General features: G+C 46.6%; 2 protein-coding genes across 2 annotated transcripts; both read right to left on the reverse strand.

Moving 5' to 3' along the window:
* Positions 1 to 331: 331 nt before the first annotated feature.
* On the reverse strand, positions 332 to 7,594 carry LOC119132318 (NGFI-A-binding protein 1-like). The gene is made up of 8 exons (XM_037267477.1): positions 7,244 to 7,594; positions 4,760 to 5,559; positions 4,546 to 4,679; positions 4,414 to 4,465; positions 3,526 to 3,645; positions 2,333 to 2,501; positions 1,357 to 1,509; positions 332 to 1,282 (listed from the first exon to the last, which is right to left on the reverse strand). Exons 2-8 carry the CDS (start codon positions 5,555 to 5,557, stop codon positions 1,206 to 1,208), a joined length of 1,503 nt encoding a protein of 500 aa, XP_037123372.1. The 5' UTR covers positions 5,558 to 5,559; positions 7,244 to 7,594; the 3' UTR covers positions 332 to 1,205.
* Positions 7,595 to 13,738: 6,144 nt separating this feature from the next.
* LOC119132122 (major facilitator superfamily domain-containing protein 6-like) lies at positions 13,739 to 19,516 on the reverse strand. The gene is made up of 7 exons (XM_037267093.1): positions 19,270 to 19,516; positions 17,079 to 18,522; positions 16,469 to 16,566; positions 16,124 to 16,285; positions 15,918 to 16,016; positions 15,304 to 15,581; positions 13,739 to 14,329 (listed from the first exon to the last, which is right to left on the reverse strand). Exons 2-7 carry the CDS (start codon positions 18,518 to 18,520, stop codon positions 14,168 to 14,170), a joined length of 2,241 nt encoding a protein of 746 aa, XP_037122988.1. The 5' UTR covers positions 18,521 to 18,522; positions 19,270 to 19,516; the 3' UTR covers positions 13,739 to 14,167.
* Positions 19,517 to 19,879: the final 363 nt, after the last annotated feature.

The following is a 19,879-nucleotide window of genomic DNA, read 5'->3' on the forward strand; positions in this document are numbered from 1 at the left end:
CCATAGAGCAGAGAGCATTCATCACAATTGGGTTCCAAAAATAAAGTTTAATGTTATGTACTGTATAACAATAAAATATATTAGTGTTTAAAAAAAAAAAAAAAGAGGTGCATAACTAGGTGGAGCCTAATCTAGTTTGTGAGGAGAGGCCGATAAGGCTTTCACTGAAAACATCACCACATCATCGCGAGTCCTCACTAGTTTTCAAAAACAGTGTGCCGCACGTGAAGACAACATGAGCATCTTTGGACGACAAACATACAGTCACTGAACAATCCATAGATGTTAGTCACATAGATATTGCATTGCTCTGCCACTGCGAGGGGTTTTGGGAGGGGGGGGGGGTCAGACCAACTTGTCAGGACGCACAGAACTCTTGAAATGTTTCTACGGCTAAAGAGCAACACACGTGAAATACGCATGGAGAGATAGCGAGACATCAATATCATAGTCGTCGTGGAAAGCAGGTTTCACACTTGATTTTTTTTTTTTTGACGCTGATTTTTTTGTTAATGCACATGAACACTATTGACACAAACATCCACAGTAAAGTTACACTTGACATAACAGAACCCTGGTTGAGATTAGCTAACACAATTTGTTAACACTGAATTATTTACAGTCCGCAAGGACGCACACCTAAAGGTGTGATGCAATGCTGCATCTTCGGTCCTGGAATCTTCTGTCAGCAGATGTGTGCTTCTGGATTTCACCGGCAGGCGTGACACCATGCAAGCCTGAGACAACACGGCTCGTAGCTCAGAAATGCTTCCTCTCCCACAAATATACACGAGACAAGCGAGAGGAGAGGCGGAGTCATCCCTAAAATAAAGACAAGGAGCCCGATACTGGGTCTGGACTCAAACTCAGTCTCCTGACAGAACCTCGCAGACCCGTTTGACCCCAACATTCAATGATTTGGGAGAAGGACGGAGGCGGGGGTTCAGATTCAGGCCCAGCATGAAGGACAACTGCAAATGTATTTGTGGTGGAGAGAAGACCCCGCCAAGCTCGGCGGGGGCATGTCGGCAGGCTCTCTTGATACTTTGGCGCTGACACAAAGACAAACTCAAGGAAAATAAATGCTCTCGGTGAGGCAACGTTGGTTTGTTAAGGCTCTACTGTGGCTGTGCTTGCTTAGTTTCTAGTGACGGCTGACATCTGCGTACGAGCACGAGACCGAGCGGGGGGGAGGGAAGGAGGCACTATGTGGAGTCCTCGGGTTCTGACTTGATGGTCTTTTTTTCCGTGTTGCCGGCCGCCCGCTGCGACATCCCGTTTTCTAAAAAGGCAAACATTTCGATGTCAACAAAGGAAGCGCAAGAACACAAACAAAAACGGAGGCTCGTCGCTGACCCGTCGCTGGTATCTTGGCCTCATCCGTGACGCTGTTGTGGTTGTGGTTGTGGTTGTGGTGACGCTTCAACTCATTGGCCAGCTGCTTGCCTAAAGGGAGCTCACCTTCCTGCATGGTTTGGCTAACCACCCGCAAGTTGATGGGTCGCTCATCTGCAGAACAGACGGACGGGGAAGGATGAGGCCAGGCTCGTTCCGGCTGTAACGCTAAACCTGGTTTTGATCACAACATTGGCTCCTACTAGAAGGATTAATTTCAAAATTCCGCAACTGCTATTTAAATCACAACATGGTTTGGGTCCTGAATACATTAAGAAAATGTTAATTGAATATAAACGCAGTAGGGTCCGCAAACGCGGGTCGATTTGTGGAGCCCGGAGTTCAAAGCAAACATGGTGAAGCAGCATTTACTTGCTATGCTGCAGGCAAATGAAAGAAGTTTGGCATCAGAAGTGAAGTCTGCCCCAAGTATCAATGCTTTTTAATCCAGATTAAAAACGATGCTCACCCCCCCCTTTATTCCTTTGGTGAACATCTTTGAAGCATTTTTGATAGATGTTTTGGTTGTGAGAGAGAGCGAGAGCGAGAGAGAGAAAGAGAAAGAGAAAGAGAAAGAGAAAGAGAAAGACAAAGACAAAGACAAAGACAAAGAGAAAGAGAAAGAGAAAGAGAAAGAGAAAGACAAAGACAAAGAGAAAGAGAAAGAGAGAAACGCACCCCTCCCTCCGGGCAACTGGCTGGAGGTAAACATGTAGGCGGCTTAATTACAGGTGCATTGTGGGACTTGTGGGAAGAGCGAGAGAAGAAGTTGTCGGAGTGGGTGATGTAGGAAGAGGAGATGAGCCCTGAAGACAAAACTTGAATACTCACACTTTTTTTTTTTTTTTTCTCCACAGTAGAAGGAACAAATTCAGAGCAAGCAGTTGTGATGCTCAAGCAGAGTTTTTCTATCAAAGCCAATGAAGCAAATGTTTACCTTGATTCTCCTTGCTGGAGTCACTGGCGGCTCCGTTGGTGCTGTGGGCGCTGGCGAGGTACTTCAAGGCGGCAGGGGGGATCCTCCAGTCCAGAGCCTGCAGTCGCTCCTGGACTGCGGCGTCCTGCAGGATTTCCATCTGTCTGGCCAGCAGACGCTCAAGCTGCAGCTAAGGACAAAAAAAAAAACGCTGTGACTTCCGACTCATCACTAGTTGCCACACGCTGCAGTTACAGTGGATATAAAAAGTCTACACACCCCTGCTCATATGCTGGATATGGTATATAATTTGGGAATCTTTGTGTCAAAATAGAATGAACACATTAAAAATCACAGAATGATTGAAAAATTATAACTGGGGAAAAAAACAAAACTAAGCTGCCCTGCTAAGGCTACAAAGTGAGGTTTCAAAATTAAGCCGTTGTCTCCGTTCACGGCCCCGCTCAACTGTCAACTGTCAATCAAACAGCATTACTTGTCCTGGAAAAATGGACTTCCTCCACTTCCTCCAGCATCAATCTTACGCCTACGCACCACTACGCCTTTAAGCCGTGAAAATATATCCACTTAAAGTCTTCGGTGACTGGAAATTTTTTCTCTTTGTTCTGCGCATACACTTAAGGCAAGCAACGGGGCGCTCTAAGGCTGCCAATCAGTCCACATGCTGGCTGTCATGTTCGATTTCTTTCCCCAAAGCTCCCAAATCTCTGAATTCGCTTGACAGGGTCTTTAAGATTAAACTAAGAATTTTTGAATGGCAGACCTCGTGGCAGAGTGCAAAATATTCCATAATTATAATTCTCTTAAATGAGGTCATGGATGGGGAATTATTTTGCTGGATGATTCTAAACCGCAATAAAAAAAAAAATAGAATCTCCGTGAGCGTCAAGACAAACGTCTGGCTGGAAGTGAAACCATCATCAGGGCGCTGTCGCTTTAAATTAGAGCGTCCTCCGCTGTGAATGAGCCATGAAATCTCTTTCCTCTCTGAATAACCTTTTGAAAAATCACATTTGCGCCCGACCGATACACTGACATAGGAAGTGGCACGCCTAAAGAAGCGTCTTTCCACACGGCAACGAACGGGTCTCTTTCGTTGGCGCTGTGACGAGGAACGAGCTCATCGAGAAGCGACGCGAGTGCCGACACAAAACGTCCACTCGGATCAATTTGTTTGACCTTGGCGATTGTACCTGCAGACTCCGTCCGATGCTTTCGTCTCCTTTGGACTTGGCGCAGGCCAGCTGCTCCCTGAGCATTTCCTGCCTCATGTGGATGGCCTGCAGGGCCTCCTGGATGTCAAAGAAGTTCTCCTGAAGAAGAACAACAGACGGATTGATTCACCGCAGCTCTTTTTTATCGGATCCAATTTCAAAACGATTGACTGATTAAGGCCAGGTGGAGGACATTTTAGAGCTTCTGAATCCTCCTAAAGCTGATCGGGCACAAGAAGGTGTCATGCCTTATCATCCCTGACGAAACTCAACAGGCTTGAAAAATAATCCAACTGCGAGTATTTTGCCTCAATATTGTGATGGAGATTTAATAACTGATTATTTTTCTGGTCAAGGTTGTCTCACCATGTTATTTTTTTCACTCAAATTCATCTGTATTACAATAAACAATAACAGACTTCCTATAAATAATATTGAAATAAATAAATAAAAATGAACTACAAATTAAATTAATTTACATGATAGATTTACTATAAATAAATATTTAAATAAATATTCAAATAAATAAATATTCAAATAAATAAATACAAATGACCTACAAATTAAAATATTTTTATCTACTTCAATAGTTTTATCTATTTCAAATTGTCAGTTTGAATTTGATGACTTGTTGAGCGCTAGTTTTAAATGTGTCATGAGTCATCGCTTAGTGCCACACCCACTCGTGTCAAATCAAGCCAAAGGCGGGTTTGATTGTGGTTGCGGTTTTGTTTGCTTCGTTGCCGTCATTTCAAAGCTGGTTTTGTCTCTCCCGCATAGTCACGTTTCTTCAAGGTCTTGACAAGTTGTTTTTTTTCATAACGGAAACGTGTTTAACGAGCTGTGGACCGCAAACAGAAAACTCACTTCAGTTTTAATCCTTTTGGGCGAAGGCTCATCTCGATCCCCGCAGCGAGACCTGAGGACAAAGGTCAAACTTAGCAAGTGAGGTCGTGACGGCAAAGAAATGAGTCTGTCGAGCAGAGCGGCCGCTCTTACTTGCTGGTGCGGTAGGTATATTTGTACGTGACCTCTCTGGAGATCTGCCGGGCCAGTCCGAACAGCTCGTCTCTGCGAGTGAGCAGGGCCATGTCTCTCATGCAGAGCTGCGCCGCTGCCTCGTTCACCGTCAACTGCGCGAGGCAAAAATGATTACATCGATCAAGAAAACGAAGCAGATCGGCACGGTTGGTGGAATTCTTCCCGCTCCCACCTCGTGGAGCGTCAAATGTTTGCCATCCCTCCTTTTGGAATCGAAGCGTCCGTATATGGCGCTGTACTTGCGAATCTCCTCCTCCCGCCTCGGGTCGTCGTCGCTAAGCTCAAAGATGTGTCCGATCATCTTTGCTAGCTTCTTGTTGCTCTTCAGCTGCTCTTTGACCTCGGCAAGGTCCGCCTTGGCGAGCCCCGGCGCCATCCTGTCCACACACTCCAGGACCGACTGCACGGCAGCCACGTCCAGGGACTCCAGCACGTCTCTGGGGGAAGACGGGGAACCGAGGTCCGAGGGCGACAGGCTGTGCTCGCTATCGTTGCTGTGTCCCGACCAGAAGCGAGCCTCGGCGTTGCCCGCCAAGGGCGAGCCCGCCGACACCTTGTCCCGAGTCCCATCCGGCTTGGCCGTGTCCGAGCAGGTGGCCACCGCTTTAGGCATCTTGATGCTGGACGTGTTGGCCCGGTCCTGGGCGGCCAGCAGCGTGGGCGAGCCTTCGGGCAGTTTGTAGACAGGAATGCTGCAGACGGGCAGCGAGGTGAGCGGCTGGTTGAAGATGGCCGGGTTGGTGACCCAATCGCGCAGCGCCTTCTGCAGTCGGCGTACGTGAAGCGGCTTGCTGGCCATTCCGACCAGCGCCATGATCTCCAGGAACTCCTCCTCGCCGGCCTCGCACAGCTGCTGCACGTCGTCGCCGCCCTGCTGGATGAAGGCCTCGTAGTAGTAGAGCAGGTTGGCTCGCTGGAGGATTCGGTAGAGCTGCAGCTCACCCAGCGTCCTGGGCAACACCGCCGCCATGACTGGCGAGGGGACAGGTAACACCGTTAAAGCAACTGCTCACAAATGAGACACTTGTTTTTTGCCTCTTCCTTTTTTTAGGGAAATTGTTTTCTTTATATGCATTCTGGAAAACATCATTTGAGTTTCTGTTTCCGTTTGAAGTACTGTACAGTATTAAAATCCAAATACAGAGGTACACATTATTTATTTATTTATTTATTTTTTAATAAAATGTTCATTATCGGGGAATGTAAATTAGTTTATACAGTGCTTTTGCCATGTGTTATTTTGTGCAAAACAAGCTTATATTCGCTCGTGCTATGCAAACGAGCAATGTTAATAAATGTGACTGCACATGAGGAGCTCTGGGGTGTGTAAAAGTAGCACACAGAAGATAAGTCCCCCGAGTGGTCTCCTACAGCACGAGCCGTTCAAAGGAAATGATTCGTTCATTTGAGGCATGCAAAGAAGTGACCCCGAGATGTTCGAGAGACCCTGACCGAGCAAGAGTCAAATCCTGAGAGAGTCTTATTGTCACTTTGGAACCGGAGCGATGACCGCTCGGCACAGTTGCTGGGAGGACCACATGCCTCTCTCCACCCCTGCAGGATGTGTAGGTGGCGGGCTCGCCTCGCCTAGAATAGGCCCGAGCAGGGGCCCTGGCTGGGAAACGCACAAAAGCTGTCTGAAATTAGACAGCAGCATGTATGCGCTTCATCCGACCCGGCCCAACTGCCGCTCAAAGCTAACCGCCGCTAGGTCATAAAACTTGTGTGGTACGAGACACAAAATGCAATTTCAACTTTGCTTGATTTTGACCAATCAGGCAACAAGCCATAAAATAAACACACAACCAAAACAAAGAGCGGAAAAATAATATCTACATTGCGACAATAATACTGTCTTACATACAAAAGTCATCACGCTCCTTATAACAGAATGCCTACCTCAGTATGTGTGTCCTCCTGATTCACAAATTCCCGCTGTTATTTTCATTGCTCACACACACACTTTGAATCAACCGATTCATGAGAAATTCCCATCACGCACCAGGGAACCACATCACCATGGCAACTGCTAACACTGAGCCACAGCCAAGATTTTAACTTCCACCAACATTTTGTCAAATTTGTACCATAGCATTCTTGCACGACGAGATGCACATGAAGTAGACGACTCTGTCTTGCTGCCATTGTCGCCATTCAGTGCAGTCATTCTTTGGTGTTAACATCAATTGTGCTGCGGGAAATGAGCCATGTAATCTATGAAAAGTTTTATCTATGTACTAATCATGTATGGCTTCGATGTCAGCGACGTCTAGTTTCAGGCAGAACAATTAAATTGCCCTTCCACCGGATGGCAGAAGGTCAAAATAACCTGTTTATATATCAACTCTTACTACACAATAATAGCTTTGTGTTCAACTAAACATGCTCCACATTTCACACTGAGTATTTGTGAGAAATTTGACCATGATTACTTTTGTTGTGAAGTGTTGTGCGTTGATTTTTTCTCCCTACAGTCAGCTCATTAAAAGGTTGCAAAAGCCAATATTCATTCCTTCAAAGTCTGACATCTGACATGCCCTCAGTTTCGGTGCAATTGTCCATTCCGTTGCGCGTTTTGCACAACCTGCGGTGCACATCGACGGAGTGGGCTACAAACTCAGCACGCGATCTCGTGCGATTGTGGACTTGCACGTACCTGCTGTGTTTTGAGCCCCTTTGGTGCGTTCACGTGACGGTCCAATCTTCTCCCTTAACACGAAAGCAGGTTGCCAGTCTGCAAAAGGAAAACCCGCAAACAAGCAGCTCCGCAACGTTGACTTGCCCGGAAAAGCCACGGGCAACAATGTCAACAATTTTAAGATAATTTATCTGTTGGCTCTTCTATTGGAGCCTCCACTGCAAACTTTTTACCGTCGTTCGGAGAAGCCAAAAGGTGTATGAAAATCAGAAAAAAAATCTTCCGCACGCGCGTCTTTTTCCTCAGAGTGTTTTGCGCGTGGAAGTGTTTGACTCCTATCGGGTCTCTCCTCTTCACTCCCAGCAGTTTGAACGCACAAAAATCGCACTCACTCAGAACCAAGCACTTCCGCCTGTCTCTGCAAATAAAAGCTTTGGGTTCAGCTATAAATACAGAACGCCTATCCTGTTGAGCTAGTAAACACCCGATCACACACAATAAAACAAGTTAATATAAAACACTCCAGCTGGACTGACAAGGATGTTTGATCATACTGTATTAGCCCGGTACAACTTGCATTGCAGATGTCATTTCAAGGTTATTTATTTATTTATTTATTTATTTGTTTATTTATAACAAAATCTTCCAAGTGGTGCTGTATGTTCCATTCCGAAGCTTTTGTTTACATAATGCCGGTCTTTTAGTGACCTCAAGAGCAAAAAAAAAGAAGAAGAAAAAAAGGGGTTTTAGAGTGTTTTCTATTGGGCATCAATGCCCTGCCCACAAATATTAAAGCTGCTCCAAATATTCTAAACCAAAACGTATTTATATACTCTTGCATTTAGTTGAACTACAGTTGACCTGTTTGACTGCCGCTTCAACTTTCCGACCGAGGTCAGTGAATCCTCTCGAATGTAAACAGAGCATTTTCACTATGTCTGCCTGAGCTTTTATTTGCTCTCATCATTTCCTGTTGAGTTTTGCTGCACACCCGTAACTTGACTTGTGGGGATATTCCGCTGCCTTTCTCTCTCGTCTCCACGCCTTCAAGTCTTCTGTGAGCCTCGCGCCCACGCTGCTCCCCGTGTGACGCAAATCCGCGCGTGGGTGGACACACCGGGCGTGGGAGGCTTTCTGCACCGAATACCAAACACGAGCAGGTTACACGCCCACAGATATTAAAGCACTTTGGCAAGCAGACACGCTCAAAGTTAGTCTCAACAACATGTTTTCACGACGGCCTCTATTATGCGTACACTTTGCACACATGGCCCATTTTCATTGTAATAGCGCACACGAGATCTAAAGGTTAAAAAAAAAAAAAAAAAAAGAAGGCTGTTATGGTGGGTTGAGGCGGTCATAGACAAATATAGGCCGGCTGTCAACTTAAATAGAGAGAGGGGGGGGCTTGGCACGATTTTTCATTGGCACCAATCGGGGGCCCACTTGGACACATGGCGAAATGCTAAATTAAATATGGACAAAATATGTGCTTTTTGTGGCTCATTTTGTGCATTTTCTTATTGTCTTGTATATTGCAAATCCGCAAAAATGATTTGGCTTACTCACATTGTAGTACAGTATATGATCCTGTGTAAGTACAATGTCCCATCCATCCTAATCCATCTGTTTGTCTGTCCAAATACTTAAACAATTTTAGCAATATATTTTCGAAATACACACATGAAGCGGGACGTGTGTTATGCTGGTATGCCCTTCCCACATAGTGTTGCTGGAGACGAGTGAGGAGGACACGATCCAATCCAGTCGTACAGGAGCGTCATTTTGTTTTGACCTCCTTCCTCACCCACTTCACACATAGGCGTGCATGCACGCATGCACAGCAGAGTGCAGAATTAGGAGCAAACAAATTAAAGCGCCAGCAGCAAATAAGATGTCCGCCCCCACACCCACGCAGCAAGGTGGGTCAACGTTGGGCCTGCTTGTTCCCACAAGTCCTCGTTTCCCAAACATCCCCTTGCTTTGCACAGAGCTTCTTGGGATTGAATCAACTGTCTGGCGGATATCAACCTTGGTGGCTTGCCGTGACTTTTGGTGCGGATGTGATTATTCCACTGAAATATTTCAAATGGAGGGAATTTGAATGGAGTAGCAATGTGAAGAGCGTGAAGAGGCAGCTTCTAAGGTTTTGCACTTTGCAAGTCCTGTCTATGGTTTCCAAACGTGTTCCCATGGCTTCGACTCAAAACTGAACCTTATTTGTTTCTTCTGTTAGATTCAATAAAAGCTGGTGTTTTTTTTAAGCCATCTAACAGCCAAGACGGTTCAGAACTGATGTAGTATTAGCAAAATTTCTGCTGGACTTGTGAATTCATCACGTCTTTTTGTTAATTGATTGTACTTTCTAAAAGTCCCGCTACCAACATAGCAGTCGTGGCTAACATTGGCGTGTTTACAGTGCTAATGCTAGCTTTGTGCTAGATTTTTTTTATTGTCTAAAAAAGGAATTTTGAACGCATAACATTTTGTGTCATAGTGACCCTCCATTACAAACAAGTCCCGCTACCAACACAGCAGTCGTGGCTAACCTTGACTTGTTTACAGTGCTAATGCTAGCTTGTATCGCTAGTGCTGCAAGTTTGCCTTTTGTGTGAATCCAACTAGTCCAACGGAGGGAGGTTGAATTTAGTGGGAATTTCTAAAGCGTGGAAGGAGGAGGATTCACACTACCGAAGTCCTGTCAATCATTTTCCGGGCGTAGGTGTGACTTTTAATTTATTTGTGTCTGTTGGCGTCCGCCCTCCCACCTGCTGATAGTGCATGTGCCTCATTTGGCAGGCAGCCTCGTCATATCTCACTTTTCGTTTGTGCGGCGGCTCGCCGCTCCCTCCTTTTTCTTCTCTGTCTTCTTTCTGTGTTTGCCCCCCTGGAGGAGAAAGCCATTTCAATGACACGCCCACGCCTGGGCCTGTCAGCCCCTCGCCCTGTCAGAGCACCCACGCCGCTCCCCATCTCCGCTCCCAGACAGCCCACATCCTCAGCACTTCAGCGGCTCTTTTTTAATCCAACTTCCCCCTTAGAAGGGGAGGGGGGACAACAACCAAGAGGCACAAATGTCCTTCCTTATTTGGAGCCAACACGGTTCCTCAAGTTTGTCGACGGGCGTGGACGCCGCTGGGAAAATGCAAAGGAATTGCGTCTTAAAGTAGCAGCTTTTTGATTAAGCACAGTTCTTGTGTGCGTGTGCGTGCGTGTATGTCAGGCTCCTACTTTGTGTCTGTTGAGTGTGGGATGTATGAGCGGCTTATGTCTGATTGAACACGTGTGTGATTGCGTGGGCGGGAAGTGTGTGCATAGGAGTGATGTAGACGTATGTGTGTGTGCGTGAATTTGAGGACACTGACGCCGTTGCGCGGGCATTTCGGGCAAGGATGTGTGTGGGCGTAGCATGTGCAGGGCAGGCGGAGGTTATATGACATACAGACTGAGACAGCCGTATGTGTGTGCGTGTGACTTTCAATAGGCGTCTGCAGTGCGAAAATGGGCCTTGAGTCAAAGCGGAAAGTGCAAATGACCGTGGTGAACATGCGTCACGCCCAGAGACGTCGCAAGCCAGCCAATCGATGGCCTGGGGCCATCAAATGAAGGGCTGGCCAGGCTGACACTCGCCTCGCAACGTCACGACGGTTGCAGTGCAAGTCAAGTCAAATTTATTTAAATAGATCATCAATTCATCAAAACGGAAAAACTCATTTTGATGATTTGCCAAGACCCACAGACAAAGTGTGTTCAGTGACAATATTGAATCTACCCAGACAAAAAGTACACATTATTTATCTTCTTTGACCAGAATTTTTTTTTTCCTCACTTTTGCCACATTTCTTTCACCACAACACACTCAGACTAAGATGAGGACAGTGACAAAACACGAGTGGGCACTGGCATGATTCGCATGGCTGCTGCTGTGAACTTTTCTGGATGTGCAACCAGCAGGCAGCAACAACAGCAAACATCAGCAGCAGCAGCAACGGCAGCATCCTGAGATTAGAGCCGCCGCCGCCTCCGCCCACGCGTACGCCCACCTCGCCAGCACAAGTCCCTGACTCAATTAGAAACAAACCTCTGCAACTTCCTGGCACACAACTATAAGTACCCACACGCGGCTCCGCCCACATCAGCGCCAGCACAATGAGAGCACAGTCGGTGTCATTCAACCAAAGACGAGCAATTCGAGCACAAACACCTTTAATTACAGATCACGTCTCAAGAGGAGCGCTGCACTTTGGCATGATGCAAACACACAAATACTATGTGAGGAATGTTCCTCAACAATACTTCAACATTTGAGCTCAATTCAGACAGAGGTGGCAGAAGAACTTGCACGACTCAAAACTAAAAAAAAAAAAAAAAAAGGTGGTAACAGAGGAAGCACAATTAAAACATTTCACATGCCCGCTGACGACTGAAAATGACATTACAGTGCCGAAGGGTTCAGCTAACTGTTAGCTCAGTCAAACTCATTTTTTTATTGAAAGTGAAGACAATTTGCAATTCTAGTAATGACACACAAATTTGATGCACAATTTGTCTTTGCGGGCCACATAAAATGATGTGGCAGGCCGTATCTGGCCCCCGGGCCTTGAGTTTGACACCTGTGAGCTAACATGACCAAAGCCAGAAAGCCCCCAATGGCCCCAAGTGGCAATACAAGGCAAAATGGCCGCTCCTCCAGATGGATAAATACAAGTGGATTTACAAGCCATAAATGTGACATCCATCAGAAGACCACGCATATGAGACATTTTTTGTGAACAAAAGCTTTGGAGTTACTTGATTTCAACGTCAGCGCTCTTACTGTGCTGACCCAGCAGGTCGTAGGGGTCCGTGGGGGTCCGTGGGGGCCCGGAGGGGCGGACACCATGCCAGGCGGGGCCCAAGTGGCTGCCTACAAACAGCTTGGTGAAGTGGGCGTCGTCTATAGCATAATTGATCCAGCTGCGACAATAAGGTTCCCTGTTGTGGCTGAGGAAGATGTGGACAAAGTTGTTTTGTTTACTGTGCTCTGTTGCTAATATTTTTTTCATACTCCATGGATTATGGCACAAAGTAAAAAGATGTAGCAAGAGGGAACCCCGTTGTGGGGGCTTTCAAGGTTTTGTTCTTTGACTTTTGACTGACTTACTGTGCCGCAACTCATTTGTGTTTCAATTGACTGTTTTGTGATTGTTCCTTTACACCCTCAGCAACTATGGAAGACCTTGAACGCCTTTGTTGGCAAGAGTAGCTATTTGGCCACAACGCAGTTCTCATTGCAACTCTTTCGCAACACATTTTGATAGCATAAACATCTGAATCAATGCTAGGTTAAAACGACAACAATAACCTTTTGTTGTGCCAAGATATTATTTTGCCTCATGATGAATGATCTATATATACCTATCTACCCAAGACTCACACTAAAAAAATGCTGTGTAGTCTTGAAATCTTTGAGTACTGTGAAGGTAACAAAAAAAATTTGAATTTGAACATTCTGGGACAAAGCCACACAGCATTGCAGCTGGTCAATGAACAGTATTGAATTTTCTCTTGTGATCATGTTTCATGCATCTAATTTCCAAATGTGATTATGTTAACAGAAAGACTATAAAGATGCTTGTAACATGCTTAAGATTTAAGATAAAAAATAACATGGAACGTGCTGAGAAATGCCAAAAGCGCCACTAATCAGTCACGGGGTAAGTCGGCACACACAAAGGCCCGCAATGTAATTATCAATTAAAATAAAATTTAAAAAAATCAAGAAGTTGTATCGATTAGTATCTGAAGAGGGAGCTTATGGGGCTTGCCCTGGTACTTCACCCACCGCATGAAATTCTTATGAACAAAATGGCAAATGTCCACAATACAATTGGGGCTTCAGATGCTGACCTTGTAGCTAGAGAGGTCATAACAGACGCTTTTCTTTTATTGCATGACGTCACTCCTGGCACGACTCAATCATCTGTCCAAATCGGTGACGGTTTATGTGGTCGGTGGAGTTTACGTGGGGAGGAGCCTTGAAAGGCCTGCTAATTGTTTTTGCTAGAATTTGGAAACCACGGTGCTGGCCTTTGAGTCTGGATGAAGCACATGAGTTGGAATTCCCCCGCTGGCTGTAACGACACAACTGGAAACCCCCCCTTAGACACTGCAGACATTTTAAGCAGTATTTGTTAAAAATCTATATTTTGTTTAAGGGGAGGAGGGGGCTTAAATTGCGGCTGCCCAGCAGGAGGGCAAGACACATCACACCAACAAACTCCCTTAGCCATTTTTTTTTTTTACAACAGTCTACATTTTGAGGAAGCTTAATACTGTCCTCCCACACACACGCCAATCATTTGTAGGCGCATCACGACCTCAGTAACCCTCCACACGCAGCCACGGAGGTTTTTGAAAAGAGCGATCACTCCAGTGCGCTACTGCCATCAAGTGGTCAACGACAGAACTGCAACAATATTCTACAGGGAAGGAAGTGTTTTTTACGTCAGTGCCAGATTAAGATCAGACAGATAATGAAACAGGCCTTCAGCGATACATGATGGAATCCTTTGACCTTTTATTTCAAATGGTCACTTTAAGTGAGCTAAGAGTTTAACGGCACGATTGTTTTCCCAAACTGCAGTCAGCACATTTCTTCTTCACGATAGCTCCAAACGCTCCGAAATAGCTGCGATAACAGAATGGATTTAAATATTGTTTTGAGTGTTACAGTGCTTTGCCGGGAATGTGGAAGATAAGGCAACTAAAATCGCCTTGCCAGCCAAACAGGAATGTTGACGTAAAAACAGGTTTAACATAAAACAAAGACCTCCAGCGCAGAAAAGCCTGAAAAAGACTCAACTCCTCAAGTTTAAATTAAATCACCATCATATGGTACAACATACGAAAGAGGCACTTTGTCATCAGTGGCTTACAGTCTTAAAGTGACAGCGAGTTCAACTATGAAATTTTTGATTTGTTTCTTCCATCCGGCGTCTGCTGCTCTTTGTTACAGTCTGTGAGTGCTGTGGGGTCGGGGCTCGGTCCGGCTGTGGGTGCCGTGTCGCAATCACCAGCAGCTCGCTGCGCCGCCGCCGCCACCTCCGCTCCCTCATTAGGAACCTGGTCGTGAAGACAAGAAACGGCTGACACACATCCATACAGAACTGCTGAAGCACTCCCATACATATGACTAAAATGCACACAATGTTCTGTTGCTAACAACGCAGTGATTTTGATTCTGTTTTGCAGACAGAAAGTTTTGTGTTAGCCTTGGTTGCTCTTGGTCCCGCTCTGCCCCACTGTGATATGGTGTTCCACAGGGTTCAATTTTGGGTCCCCTGCTGTTTTCACTGTATCTGCTTCTCCTGGTTCCATCTTAATATAGCATTCATAGCATTTCCTCCCACTGGTATGCAGATGAAAGTGAACTTGTGAGCAAAAAGGATGCCCCTCTACCAGAGACGTAATATAGACCATTTCGAGATGACACGGTTTCGCAAAAAGAACCATCTGATGGCACCACTAATCAACAAACATGTCATACGTCTCTACGAAAACACACCAAATGGTTCAATATTGATTTGGGCCTTTTTGTCCTCCAACATCATTTAATATACAAATTTTAAGTCCAAAACACACTAGCTACGTGAGGTAAATTACTTCAAAGGGAGACAGAACTCCGGATAGACCGGATCGAAAATTCACATGTTAGTAATTCAGATCCTGTAGGTGTGACCCAACTCCCTTTTGTGCTCTCACCTCATTCAAGCAGGCTTGCTCACTTTAATGGAAGTCAAAAACTGCTTGGTACAAACACACCTGGTTACTGGGACCGCTACAATGCCAGAAAGAATGGGCGTGTATGTGTTTTTAAAGGCCAGGGCTGCGAGGGTTCTTTATAGCTGCCTGCAGTTATTATAATTATTATTATTATTTTAAAAAGGTTAAAAAAAAAACTGGTTTTTCAGCTGGACCTACCCGCAAGTATGAGTCTAAAAAAACAAACACAACATAATAAAGTGAAACATTTTCTCCTCAGACACTAGAGAGACTTCATAAGAACAAATACGATTTGTGCAGGTGATGTGGTTCACCTGTAGGGGCTGAGTCCCTCTTGGCAGCAGTCCACTCTTGGCCATGTTCACCATCTCTCTGATCTGGACAATAGCGAAGGCGAGTGTGACCCAGGGGGAACCCGAGAGCACCCAGGCCGGTTGGGCGATGTCCTCCTGCTCTTCTTGGTACTTGGTCTTCTTCACAGGAAGCTGGGCCACTTGCTGCTGGTCCCTGCTTTGGTTCTCTATCAAGTCAATGGTGGCAATGGGAACAGGGCTGGAGGGGACTGGAATGTTCTCGGCCAGCATTCTGTTCTCTGGTAAAAAAAAAAAAAAAGAAAAGAGAAAGAAAATGTCAAGAATAGGTTGGATGAGTCTCCTCTACCCTCGAGTGATATAACAGAAAAAAAAAAACCTGTTCAGTTTTCATCTTTATCAATGAATTTAATACAAGAGGGGTTGATTTTAAATGTATTTATGTTGGTAGGAGCACAGGAAGGTCGAGCAGTTGTTTGGGAAAATGTGGTCCTTTTACCTACCTGTACCTGTATTTTATTTGCGGATGGTTGTTTTTTAAAAAGAAATATTTTGTCTACTTTTGTCTGCACTATATTTTGTACTTTTTTCAAAAAATCTTACACACACAAACTCACCATCTCCCTCTGGTTTGCCTGCTAAGCACTGGATGAGGACGAAAATGAGGAGTATGACGAGGGAAGCCATGCCAATGCCCCGGAACGACACTGCAGCGCCTGCAAAAACGGTGACACCGTTCTTTGGTCAAGTCATATTGTCAAACATGGCACTGGACATCATGTAGGATGGTGACCATGTGGCCGAATGAATTAGGGCATCCTACCAAAGTAACCGACCAGCAGCCCCCCCACCATGGCCCCGCAGCCACGGCCCAGCCCGAGGTGAAGACCCTGCAGGATGCCCTGGGCTGATGTCCTGAGAGCTGGCGGGACAGCGGCGCTCAAGAAAGAAATACAAGCGGCCCAAACAGAGGCGTGGGTCACACCTGCAACATAACCACAGGTCACATGACATTCCTGGAACATTCACTTCCCCAGTCAAACAAACAACGATTGGGATTTGGCACAGATCTGAGCTTAAAAACACAAAGTGGACGTGATTTGCAAAATGATGCGATGGGCCAGGTGTAGCCCCCGAGCTTTAAATTGGAAACCAGCGTGCACGTTACCTTGGAGGATCTCCACTGGCAGCACAGTCCAGGCATTCTTCAGGTAGGAGATGTAGAGGTAGCGCGCCGTGTTGCAGGCCAGGCCGATGTAGAGCACCCTGAGGGCCAAAACAACATCAAACGTTCAGGTGACGACGTCCCGACATTGAAAACGTTGTCCAACACGAACGACGCAATCCAAACACTTCCCACCCTTAGACCACAAATTCATCTCCACAAGGCGAGGTGTTATTGCGTTTGCTCAGCACACACAACATGTTTGCAGACACGTACTTCCTCATGCACGACAGCGAGGTGCCACCTTTTTTCAGAGTGATGGCAGACAGTGCGTCACCGTGGAGCCTAGCTTTCAAGGCGACCGATCATGCAGAGAATATGCCGACGTCATCTGCCTCGAATGGCATCTACAGAACGCCTGACTGAAGGCCATGGAAGGTACGCTGAAAAATGTTGCAGCTGAGGGCCACATCAATAACCAGGATGCTCGTCAAGGTGCCCTTGAGCACGAAACGGAACCTCCAAAGCAGCAGGGGTTCAACTTCTCGCGAGAATTGAACAAGACAACTGGGATCCGTCCATGTCATTCACATAAACACCTTCAAGATCTCACCTGATGTGTCCCACCAGCTCGATGAACTTGTGGCTGGTGAAGTAGGCGCCGAGCTCCGAGACGTGACTCAAGACAGAGCAGACGCCGAAGAGCGTGTAGGTGCCGTGCAGGTCTTCCAGGTGCCAGTAGAGGAAGCTGAAGACAAAGCCGTAGCCGAAGCCCATGAACCAAGCCACGAAGAGAACCGAGCTGTAGCGCACGCTGCACAGCAGCTTCAGAAGGTCAATGTAGTGAAATTCCTCATCGAGAACAACGCCGCCGCTGCCGGTCGGGTCCGAGTTGGATGGCGCCGGCGGGCTTTCCGTCTCTTCGGTGACACCCTCCGGGACCTCCTGCCGATATTCACCGCCCTTCTCAAAGTAGAACTGAGTGGCGACAACAAAGGCCACACCCATCAGCACCCCGAAGACGATGAAGGCGCTCTGATAGTTGCGCAGGCGGACGTCGGGCAGGATGCAGCCGAGGCCGTCGACGGTGACGCTGATGTGGGTGTGGTCGATCCAGATGCCCACCAGCAGCATGGCCAGCCCCCAGCCCAGAGAGCCCCACATTCTCTGCAGGCCGTAGCGATCGCGGGCCTTGCCCAGGTACTGCAACGTGACCGTGTCCACGATGGTGATGGCTGGCGCGCCGAAGAACTCGCCCACGATGATGAGCAGCAAAATGATGAGGAAGATGTTCTCCACTTGGGTTTCGTCGTAGACGATTTGGTACTCCTTTTGACTGCTGGTTGGAGTGGGACTGATAGTTGTGGCGGCGGTGGTGGTGGTGTTGATATCCGGGGGGGTATCATTGACGCTTCGTTTGCTTCTGGGCACTGGGAACCAGTGGTCAAGGAGGCCGCGGCGTACGCGCTCGCTGGAGTTGCTCTCCTGCGTGACATTCCCAGGTGGGAGCGTGCCGGTGACCGGGGGCTCGACGGTCACGCCGTCACCCTTCTCCACGCATTTCATGTCGGCCGGCTTGACAAAGACGATGCTGCAGTTGAACACCAACCAGCAGAAGACAGAGAACAGCAGCACGGCCTTCCCCTTCTTGAAGCGGTCGGCTACGAGGCCCCAGAATGGTGCGCTGCAGAACTCGATGAAGTAACGGATGCCCACCAGCAGGCCGCTGCGACTGGCGGACATGCCCAGCTGCTTATAGTAGACCGCAAGCAGCGGGTGCAATGAGCCGTAGGCGGCGTAGAAGAAGAAGTAGAAGACTTTGGAGACGAGCAGCTGAGTGTTGATGCGGTGGAACATCCTCTGACAGCAGTTGGAGGACCCGGACGGCCTGGACTGCGAGACCCCCGGCGCTTCAGAGTCCATGGAAAGAGGAGCCGGCGCGGGAAGACCACTCTGCTGCAATGACAGCTTGTTGAACGCGCCCTCCGGCACCGATTTGTTCTGTGGCTCATCTTCATCGTCCGTCAGGATGGCAACCTTATCATCAGCTGGCATATCTGGAGAAATATGAAATGAAAACAACAGGACTCATTTCAATCTTGTTTCCTGCCAATCTCGTGGCCAGCAACAAGTTAGCTACATTCTGAACGTGATGAATTTGAAAAGCTCCGAGAGGTATCAATACTGACACAGTCATAAAGTTGGTCGTACTTAGTAGCTTCAAGCAGACGTATCTATTTTTACTTCCCACCGCATGCTAACCACACGAGCGGGACGCTTCATGTAAATAAGATACATAGTCGTACGACTGGGAACATCTCTGCTTCCAACACCCGCTGCAAATATTAAAACGACCAGCTTCAATATTTTAAATTTTAAGAGCAAAACGTCGTGCGTGCCACACTAAAGCTTACTGACATGGAGTTTATAGTGCGTTATGTAACAGTGACCAGGAATGATTTTCAACACAAGCCATGAAAACAAAGCAAGCCGGGGGTCGTCCTTAAAAGGCATCGAGTGGCCCCAGCGCCGCAGTTTGGAAACCCGGCCGCCACTTGCGCCGTTGCGGAAGTGCTTCCTTTCTTTCTTTCTTAAACCGTCGAAGAAACGAGTGTGCGTCACTTCAAAGCAAAGCGCGTTTAAAAAAAAAACCAAGACAATAGAAAGCTATATTTGAAAACTGTGCCAAATTTAAAACACCAAAAAAAAAAATGGTTTGAAGAGCGAATAATATTACGTGAGCTAGGCAAATTTCCTATCAGATAAAATGCAAATAAGGTGATAAATAAATGTCAACAGCTTACCTGCTTATGTCAACGATCCCATTCACATCAAACTCTTATTTCACACTTTCTCTTTGAGGATGTTGCTCTCTGGTACGGCATTTCACCAACGAATTACGATATATGTTCTCGGTTTATCGCTTGAATCCGATACAAGTCGTCGGACTGTGCAAATTTCTTACGGGTATCGGTTTGTCATCGGCTCGTTTGTCTTTATCGGGTTAGCTCGTCGGACCGGAGTTCCCACCTGTCCCGCACCGACATCAGCGTTAAGTCAACCGCAATAGATAAAATATACTTCCGTAATTTGCTTTCAAAATAAGAAAGAATGTTACATTGCGTTTTTACTATCTTCACATTAATAAAGAATAAGGTGGTATCATACCACTTTTAAATTTGTATAGCGTATGTTTACATATTTATGTGATTTTTTTGCATATCTAACTATTTATATTGAACAATAACTACAGCTGATGAACGTAATAGTCTTTAATTTTTGTCTACATCCGATTTGCATACGGGTCAAATTCGATGAACTTCCTCCTCCGGCAAGTGGAAGGGATCCTCCCAATTTTATTAATAAATTAGCAGTGTCGGCCGAGACCGGTGAAGCTGTCTCGACCATATGACG

This window comes from Syngnathus acus, chromosome 2 (assembly GCF_901709675.1).
Source record: "Syngnathus acus chromosome 2, fSynAcu1.2, whole genome shotgun sequence".
NCBI classification, from domain to species: Eukaryota; Metazoa; Chordata; class Actinopteri; order Syngnathiformes; family Syngnathidae; genus Syngnathus; species Syngnathus acus.

Excerpts from the sequence above, each read along its gene's own strand:
- LOC119132318 (XM_037267477.1), bottom strand. The coding sequence starts at position 5,557 with ATGGCGGCGGTGTTGCCCAGGACGCTGGGTGAGCTGCAGCTCTACCGA. Across the intron at positions 4,680-4,759 it reads AACATTTGACGCTCCACGAG|TTGACGGTGAACGAGGCAGC; the intron begins GTGGGAGCGGGA and ends TGCCTCGCGCAG. Across the intron at positions 3,646-4,413 it reads CCAAAAGGATTAAAACTGAA|GAGAACTTCTTTGACATCCA; the intron begins GTGAGTTTTCTG and ends GTTCTTCTTCAG.
- LOC119132122 (XM_037267093.1), bottom strand. The coding sequence starts at position 18,520 with ATGCCAGCTGATGATAAGGTTGCCATCCTGACGGACGATGAAGATGAG. Across the intron at positions 16,286-16,468 it reads GCCAGTGGAGATCCTCCAAG|GTGTGACCCACGCCTCTGTT; the intron begins GTAACGTGCACG and ends GTTATGTTGCAG. Across the intron at positions 16,017-16,123 it reads GCTGCTGGTCGGTTACTTTG|GCGCTGCAGTGTCGTTCCGG; the intron begins GTAGGATGCCCT and ends CCGTTTTTGCAG.